At 37.2% G+C, this 22,794-nt stretch overlaps 1 protein-coding gene across 7 annotated transcripts in view; it reads right to left on the minus strand.

The window, feature by feature from the left end:
• The window catches only part of RAP1GDS1 (Rap1 GTPase-GDP dissociation stimulator 1), a 275,737-nt gene that overhangs the window by 29,908 nt on the left and 223,035 nt on the right, over window positions 1-22,794 (minus strand). For 6 of the 7 annotated variants that reach the window (XM_077142767.1, XM_077142766.1, XM_077142770.1 and 3 more), the window contains 3 exons: window positions 22,457-22,591; window positions 21,393-21,518; window positions 20,234-20,373 (listed from right to left, as the gene is read on the minus strand). In XM_077142767.1, the coding sequence (XP_076998882.1) occupies window positions 20,234-20,373; window positions 21,393-21,518; window positions 22,457-22,591 (401 nt within the window). The remainder of the gene's footprint in view (window positions 1-20,233; window positions 20,374-21,392; window positions 21,519-22,456; window positions 22,592-22,794) is intronic. The other variant, XM_077142765.1, reaches the window with a different exon arrangement.

Below are 22,794 nucleotides of genomic sequence, written 5' to 3' on the forward strand. Positions count from 1 at the left end.
AGGAAAAAGAAAAAACAAAAACAAAAGATACAAACACACAAACAAACAAACAAAAAACCATATTTCAGGTGCAGCTTCATTCAGTGTTCCAACATAGTTACATTACACTTAGGTATTATTGTGCTGTCCATTTTTGAGTTTTTGTATCTAGTCCTGTTGCACAGTCTGTATCCCTTCAGCTCCAATTACCCATTATCTTACCCTGTTTCTAACTCCTGCTGGTCTCTGTTACCAATGATATATTCCAAGCTGATTCTCAAATGTCGGTTCACATCAGTGGGACCTTACAGTATTTGTCCTTTAGTTTTTGGCTAGACTCACTCAGCATAATGTTCTCTAGGTCCATCCATGTTATTACATGCTTCATAAGTTTATTCTGTCTTAAAGCTGCATAATATTCCATCGTAGGTATACACCACAGTTTGTTTAGCCACTCATCTGTTGATGAACATTTTGGCTGTTTCCATCTCTTTGCAATTGTAGATAATGCTGCTATAAACACTGGTGTGTTTTTGCCCTTTTGTCTTTGCCCTTAAGTCCTTTGAGTAGATACCTAGCAGTGGTATTGCTGGGTCGTAATCCATTCTGCCATTCTATGTCTTTTGATTGGGAAATTCAGTCCATTAACTTTTAGTATTATTACTGTTTGGATAATATTTTCCTCTACCATTTTGGCTTTTGTATTATATATATCATATGTGATTTTCCTTCTTTCTACACTTTACTCCATACCTCTCTCTTCTGTCTTTTCGTATCTGACTCTAGTGCTCCCTTTAGTATTTCTTGCAGAGCTGGTCTCTTGGTCACAAATTCTCTCAGTGACTTTTTGTCTATAAATGTTTTAAGTTCTCCTTCATTTTTGAAGGACAATTTTGCTGGATATAGGAGTCTTGGTTGGCAGTTTTTCTCTTTTAGTAATTTAAATATATCATCCCACTGTCTTCTAGCTTCCATGGTTTCTGCTGAGAAATCTACACATAGTCTTATTGGGTTTCCCTTGTATGTGACAGATTGTTTTTCTCTTGCTGCTTTCAAGATCCTCTCTTTCTCTTTGACCTCTGACATTCTAACTAGTAAGTGTCTTGGAGAACACCTATTTGGGTCTATTCTCTTTGGGGTGCGCTGCACTTCTTGGATCTGCAAATTTAGGTCTTTCATAAGAGTTGGGAAATTTTCAGTGATAATTTCTTCCATTAGTTTTTCTCCTCCTTTTCCCTTCTCTTCTCCTTCTGGGACACCCACAACACGTATATTTGTGCGCTTCATATTGTCATTCAGTTCCCTGATCCCCTGCTCAAGTTTTTCCATTCTTTTCCCTATAGTTTCTGTTTCTTTTTGGAATTCAGATGTTCCATCCTCCAGTTCACTAATTGTAGCTTCTGTCTCTTTAGATCTACCATTGTAGGTATCCATTGTTTTTTCCATTTTTTCTTCTTTGTCCTTCACTCCCATAAGTTCTGTGATTTGTTTTTTCAGATTTTCTATTTCTTCTTTTTGTTCAGCCCATGTCTTCTTCATGTCCTCCCTCAATTTATTGATTTGGTTTTTGAAGAATTTTTCCATTTCTGTTCGTATATTCAGCATTAGTTGTCTCAGCTCCTGTATCTCATTTGAACTATTGGTTTGTTCCTTTGACTGGGCCATATCTTCAATTTTCCGAGCGTCATCCATTATTTTCTGCTGGTGTCTGGGCATTTGATCAGATTTCCCTGGGTGTGGGACCCAGCTGGTTGAAAGCTTTTTCTGTGAAATCTCTGGGCTCTGTTTTTCTTTTCCTGCCCAGTAGGTGGCACTCGTGGCGCTCGTCTGTCTGCACGGCAGTCGGCCCGGGAAACCGCGCGTGGAGGCGGGGGTCGCTGGCCGCCGCGGCTTGGGAGAGTGCCGGTCCTAATTGCCCAGCTGGCCCGAAACGCCAAGCGTGACGGGAGGGCCCGGCTATCCAACGTTCCCAGTCAGACCGGGGAGCCACGTGCGTGGAGGGGACCCCAGTCACCAGCCGCCCCAGCTGGGAAAACGCGCGCCCCTCGGGTAGCTCACCGCAGCAGATTCTCCCTGCCCGTTCAGCTGTTCCAGAATGGGGTACGCTGTCTTTTTGGTCTCTGTTGTGACTCCGGGAGCTGTTTCGTATTGTTTCTGTTTCTTTAGTTGCTTTTCTGGAGGAGGAACTAAGACCCGCGCGTCTTACTAAGCCGCCATCTTCTCCGGAAGTCCCTGGAAGTTATTCTTACGCATTATAGATATCACCTTTTTAGTTAAGGTGTAATGGAGAGGCTGGAGAGAACTGCCTGAAAATGCAGAGCTGCATTCCAGTAGCCAGTTTTCTTGAACATGATTGTATAATGATATAGCTTTTGCAGTGTGACTGTGTGACTGTAAACCTTGTGTCTGATGCTCCTTTATCTACCTTATGGACAGACAAGTAAAACACACGGATTAAAAACAAATAAATAATAGGGGGAAGAAATGTTAAAATAAATTTAGATTGAAGTGCTAATGATCAATGAAAGGGAGAGGTAAGGGGTATGGTATGCATAATTTTTTTTCTTTTTCCAAATCGATGCAAATGTTCTAAGAAATAATCATGATGATGAATATACAACTATGTGATGATAGTATAAGTTATTGATTATATATCAAGAATGGAATGATCATATGGTAAGAATGTTTGTGTTTGTATGTTGTTATGTTTAATAATAAAAAAAAAACTCACAATGAGATACTACTTCACACCCACTAGAAAGGCTATTATTTAAAAAACAAAGGCTGGTGAGGATTCAGAGAAATAAGAACCTTAGTAAATTAATGGCGTTAACGTAAAATAATGCAGGTATTGTGGAGAACAATTTGGCAGTTCCTCAAAAATGAAGACATAATGTTAAGTTAAATAAGTCAGACACAAGGTGATAGATATTTATGATTCTACTCATATGAAATAGCTAGGATATACAAATTCATAGAGACAGAAAATAGAGCACAGCTGTGATGGTTTGGAGGCTTTACAACCCCTGAAAAGTATGTTCTTCAGTTAATCCATCCCTGGGGATGTATTTGACCTACTGTAAGTGGGACCTTTTGATTAGGTTATTTCAATTGAGATGTGACTCACTTGCCTCAAAGTGGATCTTAACTTTATAAGAGGATAAAACAGGGAAGCTGAGAGGAAGCCACCGAAGCCAGAAGCTAGAAGCAAAGAAACGGGGGAGAGAAGGACTGGTAGACATCACTATGTGCCTTGCTATCTTACAGAGGAGCTCACGTTCGCCAGTAGCCAGTCTTCAGAGAAAGTACTGTCCTGCTGATGCTTTAATTTGGACATTTTCCATGGCCTAAGACTATAACCTTGTAAATTAATAAATCCCCATAGTAAAAGCCAACCCATTTCTGATATATTGTATTTTATCAGCTTTACCAAATCAAAACAATAGGTTAACATTGTTTGGGGAAGAGGGGGAAGGAGGAATTATGCACAATGGATAGAGGGTTTCTGCTTGGAGAAACAGGGTACAACCTTATAAATATGTTTGATACCACTGAATGATATGCTTGGGAATGGTTGAGATGGGAAAGTTCATGCTATATATACATGTTTCCACAATTAAAAAAAAAAAAAAGAAAAAACAAAGCAACTAAATAGACAATGTTAATTAAATGCAAAACGTTATCCTGGGCTGGATCTAATGGAGAAAAGGCCCAAAAGGGCATGATGGAAATATGAAAAAATTGGACTACAGATTATAAAATTTATATCAATGATAAATTAGTTGAACTTGAAATCTGTATTTCTTTAGGAAATGTATAGACAAATATTAAGTATTCAATAAGCAATGATGTACACACCTAGTTTCAAATGTTTAGAAAAAATGATTGACAGATAGATTAACAGATGGCTACAATAATGTGGCAAATATGGCAAAAAAATAATAAAGCTGGTGGGTCTGGGTATCTGGATGGAGGGTATTTTGGCATTCTCTATGAGGGTTTTATATTATTTTTGCAACTGTTCTGTAAATTTGAAATTATTTCAAAATAAAAAGTTTAAGAATGAAAAAAATGGTGGACATTAGTGATTTCAATTGTTCAACACAATACGTTTAATGCAGGCCTTGATCATCCTTTTTTTAAAAATTTTTATTGAGAAATTTTCACACACACATTCCACACATGGTGTGCGATCAATTGTTCCATAATATATCACACAGTTGTGTATCACCATGATCATTTTTTTAGAACATTTGCATCACTCAAGAAAAAAGAAACAGAAAAAAACTCATGCATACCCTAACCTTACCCCTCCCTCTCATTGACCTGTACTATGTCCATCTCCCCAATTTATTTTACACTTTGCCCCCCCATTATGTATTTATTTTTTCCACATATTTTTTCTAAACTCATCTGTCTATACCCTGGGTAAAAGGAGCACCAGACACAAGGTTTACACAATCACACTGTCACAGTGTAAAGGAAATATCTTTATACAATCATGTTCAAGAATCAAGGCTACTGGAACACAGCTCAAGTATTTCAGGTTTTCTCTCCACCCACTCCAATACACCATAATCTAAAAAGGGATATCCATAAAATGCATAAGAAAAACCTCCATGCAAACCTCCTAACTCTAAAATCTCTCAGCCACTGAAACTTATTGTATCATTTCTCTCTTCCCCCTTTTGGTCAAGAAGTCTTCCTCAATCCCTTGATGTCAGGTCCTGGCTCTTCCTGGGATTTCTGTACCATGTTGTCAGGTAGATTTATACCCCTGGGAGTCACTCCAAACATACAAGGGATGGCAATGAGTTTACCTGCTGACTTGGCTTAGACAGAGAGGTCACATTAAGCAACAAGACAGGTTCTCTGGGGTGACACTTAGGCCTAATTTTAAATAGGCTTAGCCTATCCTTTGTAGGAATGTTTCCCAGGGGTGAACCACAATATCAAAGGCTTGGCCTATTGATTTGGTTGTTCCTATCACCTGCAAGAATACCAGAAATTCTCCAAATGGGGAAGATGAGTAGTTCCTCCATTCTCCCCATTCCCTCAAGGGGACTTCACAAATATATCTTTATTCACTGCCCAAAATACTCTGGGATTTATCTGGGCATCATACTAATGTGGACAAACCAACAAAATCTCTTGCCCTATTCAAGATTCCATGTACTTAACGGTGTTCAACTATACTGATCGTAGAAGTTAAATTAGGAAATGATCTACCCAAAACATAAGTTTTGTACCCAATAAACATCTCTCCTTTTAATCTCACATAGAAGTTGAAGTTTTAGAATACGGACAATATCATACTTTTTATCCTGTATTCTTATCTACCTTAGTACTATCCAGATCAGCTTCATTCATATTTCTACTCGAAGTCTGATCACTTTTTCAACTTTTTAAATAGTTCCTGTATGGGGTACTGCTGACTTTCATAGCTTCAGAGCTCTGACTCTGAGTCTCAGGTCTCACATAAATACCTGAAGTTTTGGGGAACAACCGTTATAAAAAAATAGCTCAGAATTTAGAATTAATAGTTACATATCCTGAATATATGCAACTGCTTTAAGAGTTTACAATCTAGGACCTTCTGCAGTAGGCACCAATCTGATAACCCATGCTCCTGACTTCAGTTCACCGAGTTTTTATATTATAGTTAGTCCATATTAGTGAGGCATGATAATATCTTTTTGTTCCTGATGGTTCATTCAACATACAATCCTTCAAGTCCATTCACCTAGTTACATGTCTCAAAACTTCATTCCTTCTTGTGGCCACTCAGTAGTCTGTTGTATGTATACACCTTCCATTCCTATCGTTGTACCCTTAGGACACCTCCATTCATTGTGGATCAGGAACACCACCAACATAAACACCAGTGTGCAAATATCCATTCCAGTACCCAAACTCAGTTCCTCCAGGTATATGCTGAGCAACAGGGTTTCAGGATCGAATGGCAAAACCACCCCTTCACATCCTGTGAAACCACCACACTGCCTTCCAAGGGGCTGTACCTCTCAGTTTCTCTACAGACAGTGAACAGATACCTCTCTCCACATTTTCTCTAGCACTGGTTTCTCTCTGTACATTTTCTTTCTGCGTTAGTCTTATTTCTTTTCTTTTATTTACTTTGGGGTTAGATTGTGTTCTTTCCCTAAATTCTCCAGGTGAGCAGCTAAATCCTCAGATTTGCTCATTCTTTTTTTTTTTTTAATATAGGCATTTAGGGCAATAAATTTCTCTTTTAGTATTGTCTTTGCCACACCCCATGTTTTGATATGCTGTATTATCATTATCATTCATCTCCAGATGTTTACTGATTCCTCTAGCAATTTCTTCCTCGACCCATTGATTATTTAAAGTGTGTGCTGTTTAATCTCCATATATTTGTGTAAGCTCTGGTTCTTTGGTGATTATTAATTGCCAACTTTATTATGTTGTGATAAAAAAAATGCTTTGGATAATTTCAGTCTTATTAAATTTATAAAGACTCAGCTTATGTTCCAGCATATCATCTATCGTGGAGAATGTTCCATGTGCACTAGAGAAGAATGTATCTCCTGCTGTTTTGGGATCTATATATGTCTATTAAATCTAATCCATTTATGTTATCGTTTAGGTTTTTTATGTCTTTGTTGAACCTCTGTGTGGTTTCTTTATCTATAGCAGAGAGTGGTATATTGAAGTCTCCCACTAGTGCTGTTGATACGTGTATAGCTCCCTTCAGTTTTTCGAATATGTGCCTCATGTACTTTGGGGCTCCTTGATTGGGAGTATTCACATACATTTATGATTGTTATTTCTTCCTGGTGAATTTTCCCTTTTATTAATATGTAGTGTCCTTCTTTGTCTCTCTATTCATTTTTAAAGTTTTATTCACACATATAATCCAACCTAAGTGTATAGACATGCATTTGCCACTACACTCTATCTGAAGACATTCTCTTTTCTTCCACAAAGAATCCATACCCCTTTCCCATGCACCCAGCCTGTTGACATTCAGTTTTAGCATAAGGCCTTTGTTACATTCAGTGGAAGCATATTACGATGTTACTGTTGACTACAGACCCTAGTTTACACTGACTGTACTTTTTCCCCATATACCATCTATTCTCAAAATCCTGCAATACTGGCATTCATTTGTCCTCCCTCATGCAAAAACGTTTTTTAATTTGAATATTCAATCACCATCATTGTCCACTCTAGGCATTTCTAAATTATACCATCAAAGTCTTTTATCTTTTATCTTTCCTTTTGGTTTCATGTGTCCCCAGCTCTTCTCACTCTATCATACTCACATTCAGGTTCATTTAGTTTACTTATATTATTATGCTCCAGTCAAGTAGTATTGTGCTATCCATTTCTGAATTTTTAACTCTTTTTTTTTTTTGAATTGTCTGGGAATCTAACCCTGGTCTCCCACATGGAAGGCGAGCATTATACCACTGAACCACCCATGCAACCCCCACTTCTGAATTTTTACAATCTATCCTGGTAATCTGTATTCCTTCAGCACCAATTGCCCAATCTCTACCCTATTTCTATCTCCTGATACCCTATGTTCCTAACTGAAATTCTCTAAGTTCACTCATTAATCTTAGATCATATTAGTAGACCACACCATATTTGTCCTTTTGTTTCTGGCTAATTTCACTCAGCACAATGTCATCAAGGCTCATCCACGTTGTTACATCCTTCGTGACTTCATTTTGTTTTACAGGTGTGTAATATTCCATCATATGTATATACCATAGCTTGTTTAGCCACTCGTTGATGGACGTTTGGGCTGCTTATATCCCTTGGCAATCATAAATAATGCTACTATAAACAGTGGTGTGCAAATGTTCGATTGTGTCCTTGCCCTTATGTCTTCTAAGCATATACCTAGTAATGGGATTGCTGGATCGTATGGCAATTCAAACTTAGATCCTGAGGAACTGCTAAAATACCTTCCACAGCAGTTGTACCATTTTACATTCCAAACAACAGTGGGTAAGTGTGCCTCCTTCTCCTCATCCTCTCAAGCGCTTTGTCATTTTCTGGTTTTTTTGATAATGGCTATTCTAGTGGGTGCCAGATAATATCTCATTGTGGTTTTGATCTGTATTTCCCTAAAAGCCAGTAAAGTTGAACATCTTTTCATGTGCTTTTTAGCCATTTGTGTTTCCTCTTCTGAGAGTATCCGTTCATGTCTTTTGCCCATTTTTAACTGGGTTGTCTTTTTGCTGCTGAGTTGAAGAATCTCTTTATATATATTCTGGAAACTAAACCCTTATCTGACGTGGTTTCCAAATATTGTCTTTCATTGTGTAGGCTGCCTTTTTACTTTCTTGACAAAGTTCTTTGATGCACAAAAGTGTTCAATTTGAGGAGTCCCTATTTACCTCCTTCTTTCTTCTGTGCTTGCGCTTTGGGTATAAGGTCTAGGAAACCATCTTCTATTACAAGTTTTATAAGATATTTCCCTACATTTTCTCCTAAAAGTTTTATGGTCTTAGCTCTAACATTTTGGTCTTTGATCCATTATGAGTCCATTTTTGGATAGGGTATGAGAAACGGAACCTCTTTCATTCTTTTGCATATGGATACTCAGTGCTCCAAGAACCATTTACGAACAAGATGCTGCTCTTTCCCAGGTGGGTTGGCATGCCTGCCTTATCAAAGACCAATTGTCCACAGATGAGAAGGTCTGTATCTGAACACTCTATTTGGTTGCATTGATCAGTATATCTATCTTTAACCAGTACCATGACGTTTTGATCACTGTAGCTTTGTAAAACACTTTAAAGTCAGGTTGTGTGAGATCTCCTAGTTCATTTTTTTTCTTAAGATATTTTCAGCTATTTGAGGCAACCTTCCCTTCCAAATAAATTTGGTTATTGGTTTTTCTATTTCTGCAAAGTAAGTTTTTGGGATTTTAAATGATATTGCATTGAATCTATAAATCAATTTGGGTAGAACTAACATCTCAACTATATTTAGTCTTCTAATCCATGAACATTGTATACCCTTCCATTTATTCAGGATTTCCTTGGTTTCTTTAAAGCAATTTCTTGTAGTTTTCTGTATATAAGTCTTTTGAATCCCTAATTAAATTTGTTCCTAAATATTTGATTCTCTGGATCACTACTGTAAATGGAATTTTTTTCTTGATACCCTCCTCAGATTGCACATTACTGGTGCACAAAAACACTACTGATTTTTGGGAGTTGATCTTGTAGCCTGTCACTATGCTCTACTCATTTATTAGCTCTAGTAGCTTTGCATAGAGTTTTAATTCTTCCTTTCCAATTCAGATGCCTTTTTTTTTTTTTTAACTTTTTTTATTAATTAAAAAAACTAACAAACAAAACATTTAGATCTCATTCCATTCTACACATACAATCAGTAATTCTTAATATCATCACATAGTTGCATATTCATCATTTCTTAGTACATTTGCATCGATTTAGAAAAAGAAATAAAGACAACAGAAAAAGAAATAAAATGATAATAGAGAAAAAAAAAACTATACGTACCACACCCCTTACCCCTCACTTTCATTTACCACTATTTCAAACAGAATTTATTTTAACATTTGTTTCCCCTATTATTTATTTTTATTCCATATGTTCTACTCTTCTGTTGATATAGTAGCTAAAAGGAGCATCAGACATAAGGTTTTCACATTCACAGAGTCTCATTGTGAAAGCTATATCATTGTTCAATCATCATCAAGAAACATGGCTACTGGAACACAGCTATACATTTTCAGGCAATTCCCTCCAGCCTCTCCACTACATCTTGAACAACAAGGTGATATCTACTTAATGCATAAGAATAACCTCCAGGATAACCTCTTGACTCTGTTTGGAATCTCTCAGCCACTGACACTTTGTCTCATTTTACTCTTCCCCCTTTTGGTCGAGAAAGTTCTCTCAACTCCTTGATGTTAATTCTCAGCTCATTCTAGGGTTTTTCTCAGTCCTTTGATGCTGAGTCTCAGCTCATTCCAGGATCTTTGTCCCACGTTGCCAGGAAGGTCCACACCCCTGGGAGTCATGTCCCACGCAGAGAGGGGCAGGGTGGTGAGACTGCTCGTCATATTGGCTGGAGAGAGAGGCCACATCTGAGCAACAAAAGAGGCTCTCTTGGGGGTGACTCTTAGGCCTAAATTTTAAGTAGACTTGACCTATCCTTTGTGGGGTTAAGTTTCATGTGAACAAACCCCAAGACTGGGGGCTCAGCCTATATATAGCTTTGGTTGTCCACACTGCTTGTGAGAATACCAAGAATTCAACTTGGAGAAGTTGAATTTCTCCCCACTCTCACCATTCCCCGAAGGGGGCTTGCAAATACTTTTCCAGTCATTCTTTTATTTCTTTTTCTTGTCTAACTGCTCTGGCCAGAAATTCTAGCACAATGTTCAATAAAAATGGTGACAGTGGACATCCTTGTCTTGTTCCTGATCTCAGGGGGAAAGCTTTCAGTCTTTCCCCATCAAGAATGATGTTAGTTGTGTGTTTTCCATATACTCCCTTTATCATGTTGAGGAAGTTCCCTTCTATTCCTATTCTTTCAAGAAAGGATATTGAATTTTGTGAAATGTGTTCTGCATTAATTGAGATGATCATGTGGTTTTTCTGCTTTGATTTGTTGATATGGTGCATTACATTAATTGATTTTCTTATGCTGAACCATCCTTGCATACCTGGAATGAATCCTACTTGGGTCTTGGTACATAATCTTTTATATGTTGTTTCTGGATTCAGTTTGCAAGTATTTTGTTAAGATGAATGTTGCATCTACATTCATTAAAAAGATTGGTCATAATTTTCTTTTCTTGTAGTATCTTTATCTGGCTTTGGGATTAGGGTGATGTTGGTTTCACAGAATAAATTGGGTAGCTTTCCCTCCTCTTCAATTTTTCCCAAGAGTTTGAGCAGGATTGGTACTAATTCTTTCTTGAATGTGCGGTAGAATTCACATGTGAAGCCATATGTTCCCAGACTTCTTTTTTGGGAGCTTCTTGATGACTGATTCAATTTCTTGTGATTGGTTTGTGGAGGCTGCCTATTTCTTCAAGAGTCAATGTTCTTTGCACATGCATTTCTAGAAATTTGTCCATTTCATTTATGTAGTCTAGTTTATTAACATTGAGTTGCTCATAGTATCCTCTCATTACCTCCTTTATTTCTGCAGGGTCAGTGATTATGTCTCCTCTTCCATTTCTGATTTTATTTATTTGCATCTTCTCTCTCCCTCTCTCTCCTTTTTTTGGGGGGGGTTCAACCTAGTTAGTGGTCCACCGATAACACTGATTTTTCTCAAAGAATGAACTTCTGCTGTTGTTGATTTCCCAAATTGTTTTCATGGTCTCAATTTTATTTATTTATATTCTAATCTTCATTACTTCTTTCCTTTTGTTTGCTTTGGGGTCAGTTTGCTGTTCTTTAGCTAGTTCTTCCAAGTGAACAGTCAATTCCTAAATTTTTGCTCTTTCTTCTTTTTTTAATATAGGCATTTAAGGCAATACATTTCCTTCTTTGCAATGCCTTTGCTGTGTCCCATAAATTTTGACAGGCTGTGGTTTCATTTTCATTTGTCTTGAGATATTTACTGATCTTTCTTGTAATTTCTTCCTGCACCTACTGGTTGTTTAAGAGTGTGTTGTTTAGCCTCCATATCTTTGTGAATATTCTGGCCTTTGCCTGTTATTATTTTCAACTTCATTCCATTATGACCCAAGAAAGTGTTTTGTATAATTTCAATATTTCTTAATTTATTGAGACTTGTTTTGCGATCCAGCATATGGTCTATCTTTGAGAATGATGTATGAGCACTTCAGAAAAATGTGTATCCTGCTGCTGTGGGGTGTAATGTTCTATAAATGTGTGTTAAGTCTACTTTTTTATTGCATTACTCAAATCCTGGTTCTTTATTGACCCTCTGTCTAGATGTTTTATTCATTAATGAGAGCAGGGAATTAAAGTCTCCAACTATTATGGTAGAGGTATCTATTTTTTCCTTCAGTGTTGTGTTTGCCTCATGTACTTGAGGTACTCTGGCTCAATGTATAATTATTTATGATTGTTATGCTTTCTTGTTGAACTGTTTCATTAATAGTGTCCTTCTTTGTCTCTTTTATTTGTTTTACATTTGAAATCTAATTTGTCAGATACTAGTATAGCTACTCCTGCTCTTTTCTGATTGTTCTTTGCATAAAATAGCTGTTCCCAACCTTTCACTTTCAATCTATTTTTGTCCTTGGGTCTGAAATGAGTCTCCCCTAGATGGTACAAAGATGGGTCCTGTTTTTTAATCCATCCTGCCAGTCTACGTCTTTTGATTAGGGAGTTAAACCCATTAACATTTAGTGTTCTAACTGTGAAGGCCATACTTTCTTCTACCATTTTGTCTTTTGGATAGTGTATGTCATATGTACTTATTTTTTTCCTTTTTACATTTACTTATAGTCTTCATTTCTTACTGCCCACCAGAATTCTCTCTCCTGCCTTTACCTATCTACCTGTATTGCACTTTTGAGCATTTCTTGCAGAGCCAGTCTCTTGGTCATAAATTCTCTCAGTGATTGTTTTCTGAAAATATATCAATCAATCCTCATTTTTGAAGGATACTTTTGCTATATATAGAATTCTTGGTTGGTAGTTTTTCTCCTTTAGAATCTTAAATATATCATACACTGCCTTCTTGCCTGCATGGTTTCTGCTCAGAAATCCACACATAATCTTATTGGGCTTCCCTTGTATGTGATGGGTTGCTTTTCTTTTTTTTTTTTTAATTTATTAATTAAAAAAATAAACAAACAAAATAAAACATAATCAGTAATTCACAATATCATCACTTAGTTGCATATTCATCATTTCTTAGAACATTTGCATTAATACAGAAAAAGAAATAAAAAGACAATAGAAAAAGAAATAAAACGAACACAGGAAAGAAAAAAAAAGATTATACCTACCATACCCCTTACCCCTTGCTTTCATCGATCACTAGCATTTAAACTAAATTTATTTTAGCATTTGTTCCCCCTATTATTTATTTTTATTCCATATGTTCTACTCCTTTGTTGACAAGGTAGATAAAAGGAGCATCAGACACAAGGTTTTCACAATCACACAGTCACATTGTGACAGTTGTATCATTATTCAATCATCCTCAAGAAACATGGCTACTGGAACACAGCTATACATTTTCAGGCAGTTCCCTCCAGCCTCTCCATTACATCTTGAATAACAAGATGATATCTACTTGATGCCTAAGAATAACCTCCAGGATAAACCCCTCAACTCTGTTTGGAATCTCTCAGCCATTGACACTTTATCTCATTTCCCTCTCCCCCCTTTTGGTCGAGAAGGTTTTCTCAATCCCTTGATGCTAAGTCTCAGCTCATTCTAGGGTTTTTCTCAATCCTTTGATGCTGAGTCTCCGTTCATTCCAAGATCTCTGTCCCATGTTGCCAGGAAGGTCCACACCCGTGGGAGTCATGTCCCACGTAGAGAGGGGTAGGGTGGTGAGGCTGCTCGTTGTGTTGGCTAGAGAGAGAGGCCACATCTGAGCAACAAAAGAGGCTCTCTTGGGGGTGACTCTTAGGCCTAAATTTTAAGTAGACTTGACCTATCCTTTGTGGGTTTAAGTTTCATATGAACAAACCCCAAGACTGGGGGCTCAGCCTATAGCTTTGGTTGTCCACACTGCTTGTGACAATATCAAGAATTCAACTTGGGGAAGTTGAATTTCTCCCCGTTCTCACCACTCCCTGAAGGGGGCTTTGCAGATACTTTTCCACTCACTGATTGAATCACTCTGGGATTCATCGGGGCATCACTGGACAAACCAGCAAAATCTCATGTCCTACCTGAGATTCCAAGTACTTATGGTGTTCAATCAAACTATCTACATAAGTTATATTAGGAAATGCACTAGTCAAAATATAAATTTTGTAGCTAGATTGCTTTTCTTTTGCTGCTTTCAAAGTTCTCTCTTCCTCTTTGACATCTGACAATCTGCTTAGTAAGTGTCTTGGTGTGTGTATATTTGGATCTATTCTGACTGGGGTAAGCTGTATTTCTTGGATCAGTAATTTTATGTCTTTCATAAGAGATGGGAAACTTTCAGTGAATATTCAATTAGTCTTTCTCCTCCTTCTCCCTTCTCTCCTCCTTCTGGGATATCCACAACACATACATTCTAGTACTTCATGCTGTCCTTCAATTCCTTGAGACCCTGCTCATATCTTTCCAGTCTTTTCCCTATAGTTTCTTTTGTGTATTGGATTTCAGATGTCCAGTTCTCTAGTTTGCTAATCCTTTCTTCTGTCTCTTCTAGTCTATTGCTGTAGGTTTCCATTGTTTTTTCGTATCTTCTATAGTGCCTTTCATTCCCATAAGATCTGTGATTTGCTTTCTCAAACTATCGATGTCTTCTTTTTGTTCGCCCAGTATCTTCTTTACATCTTCCTTCAACTCACTGATTTGATTTATGATGAGATTTTCCACGTCTGTTCAAACATCCTGAATTAGCTGTTGAAATTCCTGTGTCTCATTTGGATTGTTGCTTTGTTTCTTTGACTGGGCCATATCTTCAATTTTCCTAGTATGACTCACTTTTTGCTTGCCTCTAGGCATTTGATTTCCATCATTAGTTTATTCTGGAGATTGTTTTCACTCTTTTACATAGGGTTTTCTTGTTGGATGGCTTTGATCTCCATATGTTCTTTGACAGTTCAACTTATTCTAGACCTTGAACATTGGTTCTGTTTAACTGATCAAAATTTTCACTTATCTTTTTGTTTCTAGCCCTGCTTATATGGAGACTTTTTTTTTTTGAGCCTGGCCTCTTCAGATATTACAGACCCCAGCCAGAGCTTCCAAGTCCAGACTGGCCTGCTTTCAGAAGGAAAGAATCATCAGTATCGGTTTCCCCTGAGGGTGAGACCCAGCAGGTTGTCTGACTTTCCTATGAAGCCTCTAGAACTCTGTGATTTTCCTATCCTGCTCAACATGTGGCACCTGTCTGCCCGCGGCTTTCCACCATCGTGAAGTGATGTGGTGCCCTTAATTTCAGCAAACTCTCTCAGCCGGGGGCATGGTAGAGACAAATGTGAGGTTGTAGACTGGCATTAATTGCTTCAGTTTTCGAGTCTCTGGGGCCTGAATTCCTTGAAGGAGGGATTCCATTTGAGTTGGGCCCCACTTTCCTCTTGGTACAGCCTTTAGGGGATTAACTCTTTTCACCTGACTAGTTATTTTGTCTCTCAGACAAGCTTAATTTCACCCTTGCCTGGGGCAATGCTGGAGTCTGAGAAGGCTTTTAGTTCTATCTAATGAGCTCTTAAGGAATAGAAAAGAAGGAAAAAAAGGAAGAAAAGAAAAGCCTTTTCAGAGCAGGATCCTCACTCCTTGGGTTTGTCAATCCAGAGCTTAAATTTGTACATGGCTCTACATATCTCCAGGCTCTATGTGACCCCTTCTCATGGGGTCCATCCCTTTTCCAGTATTTTATGCTGTCCGACCCAAAAAGCCATTCTTTTTTCTCTGTCAGCCCAGCACCCTCTCTAGTACCTTCAATGCTTATTCTTGGTTTATCTGTGCTGGGGGCCTATTTTCAGTAGTCAGAATTTGTTAACTCTGCAATTGGAGCTTGGCTGAGCTAAAACCTCGCTGCTAGTAAAGTCCATTTCCTTTCCCCTCCGGGAAGCAGCCTGCCATGCTGGTGGGGAAGGGGCACCAGACTCAGCGGCTTGGAGGACTTACAGTTCTTTGTGGTGCCTCAGCCCATCCACCTAGTCCAGACTGGTGTATACTGTGTGTCTCAGTCACCAATGAAGCCCCAGCAGCTCTCCTGTACTATTCCTAGCTATTTACTAGCTGCTCTAGAGGACAAACTAGATTCCATACCTCACTAAGCCACCATCTTGCCCCAACTTCTCCCAGGCCTTCATCTTTTTCTTTTTAAACTTTTTTTTAATTGTATAGTGTAACATATATACAAAGCAAAGAAATAAAAAAGCAATAGTTTGCAAAGCACTCTTCAACAAGTAGTTACAGGACAGATCCCAGAGTCTGTCATGGGTTACTATTCAATACTCTCATATTTTTCCTTCTAGCTGCTCCAGAATATAGGAGGCTAGAAGGCTTAAATATTTTATCATCACAATCAACTTTTTTTCCTTCTTTTTTTGTGAAAAGTAACACTTACAAAAAAGCTATAAATTTCAAAGCACAACACCACAATTAGTTGCAGAACATATTTTAGACTTTGATATGCATTACAATTCCACAATTCTAGGCTTTTACTTCTAGCTATCTAAAATACTGGAGGCTAAAAGAGACATTAATTTAATGGTTCAGCATTCATATTCATTTGTTAAATCCTATCTTCTCTGTGTAACACCACAACCACCTCTGATCTTTCCATTCCTCTCTTTAGGTGTACTTGGGCTATGACCATTCTAAATTTTTCATATTGGAAGGCTCTATGACTAATATGGGGTAGGGAGATGGAACTATTGGATGTTCTGGGGAGACTGGGCTAGGTTTCAGGACTTATCTGGACCAGGAACCCATCTGGAGGTTGTAGGTTTCTGGAAACTTACTCTAGTGTATGGAACCCTTGTGGAATCTTATGTATTGCCCCAAATGTTCTTTAAGATTGGCTGGAATGTTCCTAGTTGGGGGTTGGCACGTTATGATATGTAGTAAGGTCTAACTGAAGGTTGGGTAAGAGCAACCTCCTGACTATTTGAACTCTCTCTGCAACTGATACTTTATTAAGTACACTTCTTTCCCCCCTTTTGGTCAGGATGGAATTGTACCAGGCCTTCATCTTATACATGTATTTTGGCAACAACTTGCTGTTCTCTCTGCCTCATTAAATCTCTCTAAATGAACTAGATAATGGCACTCTGCTGCATAAAACCTTTTAAGAGTGCTCTAATTCTTTACAAAGTCAAATTCATATGCCCTAAGTTGTCATACAATTTAGTTACTTAATTTTTGAGTAATCAAAATCAGCTCTTTAAGTAACAATTACAAAGATGTTATAGGAAAGATGTTCCTCCTAAAACTGAAATATTTACTGTCAGAAAATAAGAACTGGGTTTCTGATAATTTGGAAACTTTTCCAATGTGTTCTTCCTTACAATTATAGCAACTCCTCATTTAATGACTAACTAGTTGTGGTAGTTAGATTCAGGTGTCAACTTGGCTAGGTGAAGGTGCCTAGTTCTACTGCTGTGAGCATGAGCCAATGGCATATGAACCTATCTGTTGCTGATTACATCTGCAGTCGGTTAGGAGGCATGCCTGCTGCAATGATGGTTGATCTAATTGGCTGGTGCTTAAATGAGAGAGCTCAATGTAGCACAGCCAAAGCAGCTCAGCATACCTCATCTCAGCACTAGCAGCTCAGCCCAGGCCTCTGGAGATGCAGAAAGGAATCACCCCAGGGAAAGTTGTTGGATCCCAGAGGACTGGAGAGAAGGCCAGCAGAGATCGCCCTGTGTGTTCCCATGTAAGAAAGAATCTCAGTTGAAAGTTGGCTGCCTTTCCTATGAAGAACCATACATTTTTAACAAAATAAATTTCCTTTTATTAAAAGCCAATCCATCTCTGGTGTGTTGCATTCAGGCAGCTAGCAAACTACAATACTAGTCAATTCAAGGTAGTCTCACTGAGGTACTGGGAGTGATAGGTGAGCCACCCAAAAATCAGACATGCATCAGAAGTTTATTCTTTTTTTTTTTTTCATTGAGAGATAGCCACACACATACAGTCCGGGCATATTATGCAATCAATGGCCCACAATATCATGACCATTATGAACTGTGAATTCTTCACCATGATCATTTTTAGAACATTTGCATCACTCCAGAAAACAAAGAAATAAAAAGAAAAAACTCATACATCCTATATCTCTTAAACCCTCCCTCTCACTGACACACAGTATTTCAATCTATGCAATTTTTATCCTTTATAAGTCCATACCCTGGAAAAAAGGAGCACCAGACACAAGGTTTTCACAACCATACAGTCACAATGTAAAAAACTATATAGTTATACAGTCTTCTTCAAGAATCAAGACTACTGAAACCCAGTTCAACAGTGTCAGTTACTTCCATCTAGCTACCCCAATGCATCAGAAGCTAAAAATGCGTAAGAATAACCTCCAGGATAACCACTTGACTCTGTCTGAAATCTCTCAGCCACTGAAACTTTATTTTGTCTCATTTCTTTCTTCGCCCTTTTGTTCAAAAAGGCTTTCTCATTCCCATGATGCGGAGTCCCAGCTCATTTCTGGAAGTCAGGTCCCATGTTGCTAGGGAGATTTACACCCCTGGGGGTCATGTCCCGTGCAGAGGGAAGGACAATGAGTTCACCTGCCACATTGGCTTAAAGAGAAAGTCCACATCTAAGCAATGAACTCTGGGGGTGACTCTTAGGTATTATTATAAGTCTAAGACTCTTAGGCTTAGCTTCTCCTCTGCAGGAATAACTTTCATAAGTGTGAGCTCCAAGACTGAGGGCTCAGCCTATTGAACTGGTTGTCCCCACTGCTTACAAGAATATCAGGAATTCCCCATATGGAGAAACTGAATATTCCCTCCTTTCTCCCACGTCCACCAAGGGGACTTTGCAAATACTTTTCATATGATTTATCTTAATCCCCAGTTCTCTTCCTTTCTGGCTACTTCGCCACACACTCCATGTTCCAGCAATACCATTTAACTTACATTTTCCATCTTAAATCATGTTTTATTTCATCTCCGTGCTTTTGTACATGCTGGTAACTTTGACTAAAAGGTCCTTCTTTCTGTTCCCTTCCCATTTCCTTCCTGAGAAACTCTTAGTTAACCTCTAAAGTATCATTCCTTCTGTGTGTTATTCTACACTGCTCAGATAGAGTGGGGTCCCTCTTTCCTCCATGTAGCTTTAACATACTACTTGGTCCAGTACTAGTGTCAATGAAAGTATGGACATTTAGGCTGGGCTTGGTAGAAAGGTTCTACCAACCTGGTTTTTTCCCAGGAAGTGATCCCAAAAGATAGCAGCTGATGGAGAAGAACATTCCGGTGGCTACAGAGCTGGAAAAGCTATTATACCAAAGTTAATTATTTATATTTAAAAAAATTTACTCTAGTCAAGGACTACCTTTACTTTAAAGCTTTTTCTCTTGTCATCTTCTTTTTAACCTATAAACAATTGAAAATAGCTAATGGATTTGAATTCTAAACTTTCTTCTCATATACAATCACTTTTGCAGTTGCATATAAATGAAATGGTCGAAAGGTTCACCTCAGAAAAGAAAAGAGGTTATAAAAAACTAAAAGGCATATAAACTTGATATAAATCAACAGCTCAACTGTTTCCTGGTTCTCACCATTATAACCTTTATAATGGCTGCCATGTTCATTCATTTATTTATTCATTCATTCAACAAATATTTATAGTTATATACTATTGGCCATGCACACTGATTAAATGGTTTTATTTTTTATTTCTACCAATACTGACATAGCACTCAAGCTTTCATTAAAAAAACAGAGAATGGAATTTGCCCATCTTAGTGAATTCTGGGCATAATCTACCATCTAAATATCAGGTAGCACCATCAGTGCCTGGCACACAGATGCTTGACACTGTTTTGCTAGTAACAGTGGTGGCAGTGGTAAAATAGTAGTAACAACAGTAGCAACCATAACAGCCAACATTTATTTAATGCTTATTATGTTTCAATAACCAACTGAGTGTTTTTTATAAATAACCCTGTTGAATCCTCCTCACAACTCTTCAGGTAGGTATATTATTTTGGTTTTATAAATTAAGATATTGAGATATAAAATGACCAAGTAAATGGTAGAGATAAAATGTGAACCCTATTCTGTTTGAATCCAAAGTCTTACCCTTGACCATTATAGAACTACATTAAAAAAAAGTTCAGTCTTCATTTTTTTCCAGAATCAGTGATTATGTATTTATTTCACCCATTTGACAAATGTAATGAATTGCGGTACCTTCATGGAATTCACTTTGATTGCTATACATAAATACATAAAAGTGGAAGTTTATGATGATCTAGGGCATTAGGTTCTCCAAAAAGGCTCCTCTAATGTTTATGAGTGAATGGCTTTCTCTGGTACTTACTTTTTTTTGGGGGGTGCATGGTCCAGGAATCAAACCCAGGTCTCTCACATGGAAGACAGGCATTCTAACCACTGAACTACCCATGCACCCTCTCTGGTACTTACTTTTGATTTACTGTGTCGTATGAGGGCAGAGAGCAGTCTGTTTGACTCCCCCATCACACCAGCATGATCTTTGGCTTCACACCATTCCACCAAACGCTCTACTAATTTAACGTTCTTTCCTAGTTGTTCAGCAGCTTCTGCTATAGGAAAGAAGGCAAATCACAATGGAATGAATCGTTGATGAGCAGTCAACTGAAATAAACTGGTAAAGGGATAAGAGTATAGAAGGAAATTACATACCTAAAAAACACAATATAATAAGTTCATTAAAGAAATGTAAATACTCTATTTGCATTTGGCTATTTGGCTTTTTCTATAAAGTTGTGGACCTCTATTTGCATTTGGCTATTTGGCTTTTTCTATAAAGTTGTGGACTTCCAAAGTACAAGAACAACCTCATACTCTTTTGGTTAAACCTGCTTGTCCGTTAGCACTCTGACAGACTGTAATTAAGAGCTGCTAGAAGGATTCTGAGCAATCTATATAAATAAGTGTTTAGAAATCAGTAAATAAAGATAATGCATTCCAAGGAGTGGTTTTCACTGCTGTTTCTGCAAACAGAAAAATGCTTTCTCTGATTACAAAACACAATTTAAAAAATTTTCACTGGCACTATATTGAAATATGATTTTGAACAAAAGGTCAAAATGGGCATGGAATACTCAAACAAAAACAAAAAAAGCCTTTAGAAACTGCTACTAAGCCAACCCCAAAACAGGATTATATGTACTAATAAACAGAGGTACAATTTAATTGCCATGTAAAATCAGTTACACAATTGATTAATGTTTATAAACATTAATAAACAATATTAATCTGCTATATGAACCAAACTGAACTCATATGGATTGTATCTTCATACAGTTATTATTTTCTAAATGTAATTTTAGAAAGTAGAATAAAAGAATAGTTTAGCTATCTTTTGTATATTGTTACTTATGATAATGTGATTTCATGGCTCCAAAGCCTTTAGACCCAAAAGACAAATTAAAGACAAGCATGGGAATTAATGAACGGGGTTCTAAAGCCAATCTCTATTTACATTTCATCTGTTATTTGTCTTTATAATTTTGTAATTCTGAAAGCTGAAAACAAGTCCTTTTTCAACTAAAGACACTTTAAGACTTAAAAAATGCAAATGGGAAAAGCTTTTCTTTACCTTGTGCATCTATTAACATTCTTAAAGTTCCAAGAAGTTTAAACTGAACTGGAGGCATTTCAGATTTAAGGAATTTCAAAACTGTCTCTGTGACCCCCGCTGATAACATCTTTGCTTTATTTATGACTAGAGAGAGAGAGAGAATATGGTTAAAATGATATTAGCATTCTTGATGATACTCAATTCAACACACATTTATTAGGTGTCTATTATCTGTAAGGCCTAGTGTTATATTTTTCTACTTAGAAACAATCCTGTTATACCTGTATGATTTTTAACAATGGGATTTTTTATTTTGTGGGCGGCAGTGGGGGTAAGTATTCTGTGTGTCCACAGGAACTTAACATACAAAATCATATTTACTGGCTTTCTAAATCCATTCTCAAAACGATTAGGTAATACTAATTTGTAAAGGAAATAAGAAAATGTTGCAGTCAATCACAAAAAGCACAAGTCTTCTTGTCCTTCATCCTACTGTTTTAATACAGATGCTATAAACATTAATAAACAATATTAATCTGCTATATGAACCAAACTGAACTCATATGGATTGTATCTTCATGCAGTTATTATTTTCTAAATGTAATTTTAGAAAGTAGAATACAAGAATAGTTTAGCTATCTTTTGTATATTGTTACTTATGATAATGTGATTTCATGGCTCCAAAGTCTTTAGACCCGAAAGACAAATTAAAGACTAGTATTTCTGCTTGTAGCAAAAAACCTTAAACAGTCCATCTTTAGGACACTCTATTAAATGATGCCATTAGCTTAGCTCAATTGCAGATGCTTAAAAAACGGAATATGATGAAAATCCAAGAACTTAAGAAAGATAAAAAAATGGAATATTTAAATCATCTGAAGAAAGGCTAAGATCATGTATGAATAATCTCAGAAAACTTATTTAACATAAGATCTCCATTTATTAATTCTAAAAAGTGAGCGATTTGAAGATTTTCATTTTCTTTTCTTGATTAAGTAGGTCAACTTATCACACACAGTAACTATGTTACCAAAACAAAGGATTTTATTTCCTACCTAGTTGACTCCTAATCTCAAACTTACCTGGAATAGCCAGGTTTCTGAGGGCACTTAGTGCTGCATGCTGTACAGTTACATTTCCATCTTCTACATGTCGGTCTAGTAGATCCATAAGTTTTTCTACAATTCCATTGTCTACCATATGGATACAATTTCCATCTGGACAAAACAAAAGCATTTTTAACCTCCTTAAAAAAAAGTGTTTATAAATAGTTTTCAATACAGAATCCTTCCTATTTTCTACATTAGGGAAAATGGAGTTATAGGAAAGTAAAGCTAATTCTATTTCTTTCTCTCATCAGATTTATAGGCTTTTCTATTTACTGAGTAAGAAGACTGATTGTACAGGTCCTTAAGACAGA

This window comes from Tamandua tetradactyla, chromosome 24 (genome assembly GCF_023851605.1).
Source record: "Tamandua tetradactyla isolate mTamTet1 chromosome 24, mTamTet1.pri, whole genome shotgun sequence".
NCBI classification, from domain to species: domain Eukaryota; kingdom Metazoa; phylum Chordata; class Mammalia; order Pilosa; family Myrmecophagidae; genus Tamandua; species Tamandua tetradactyla.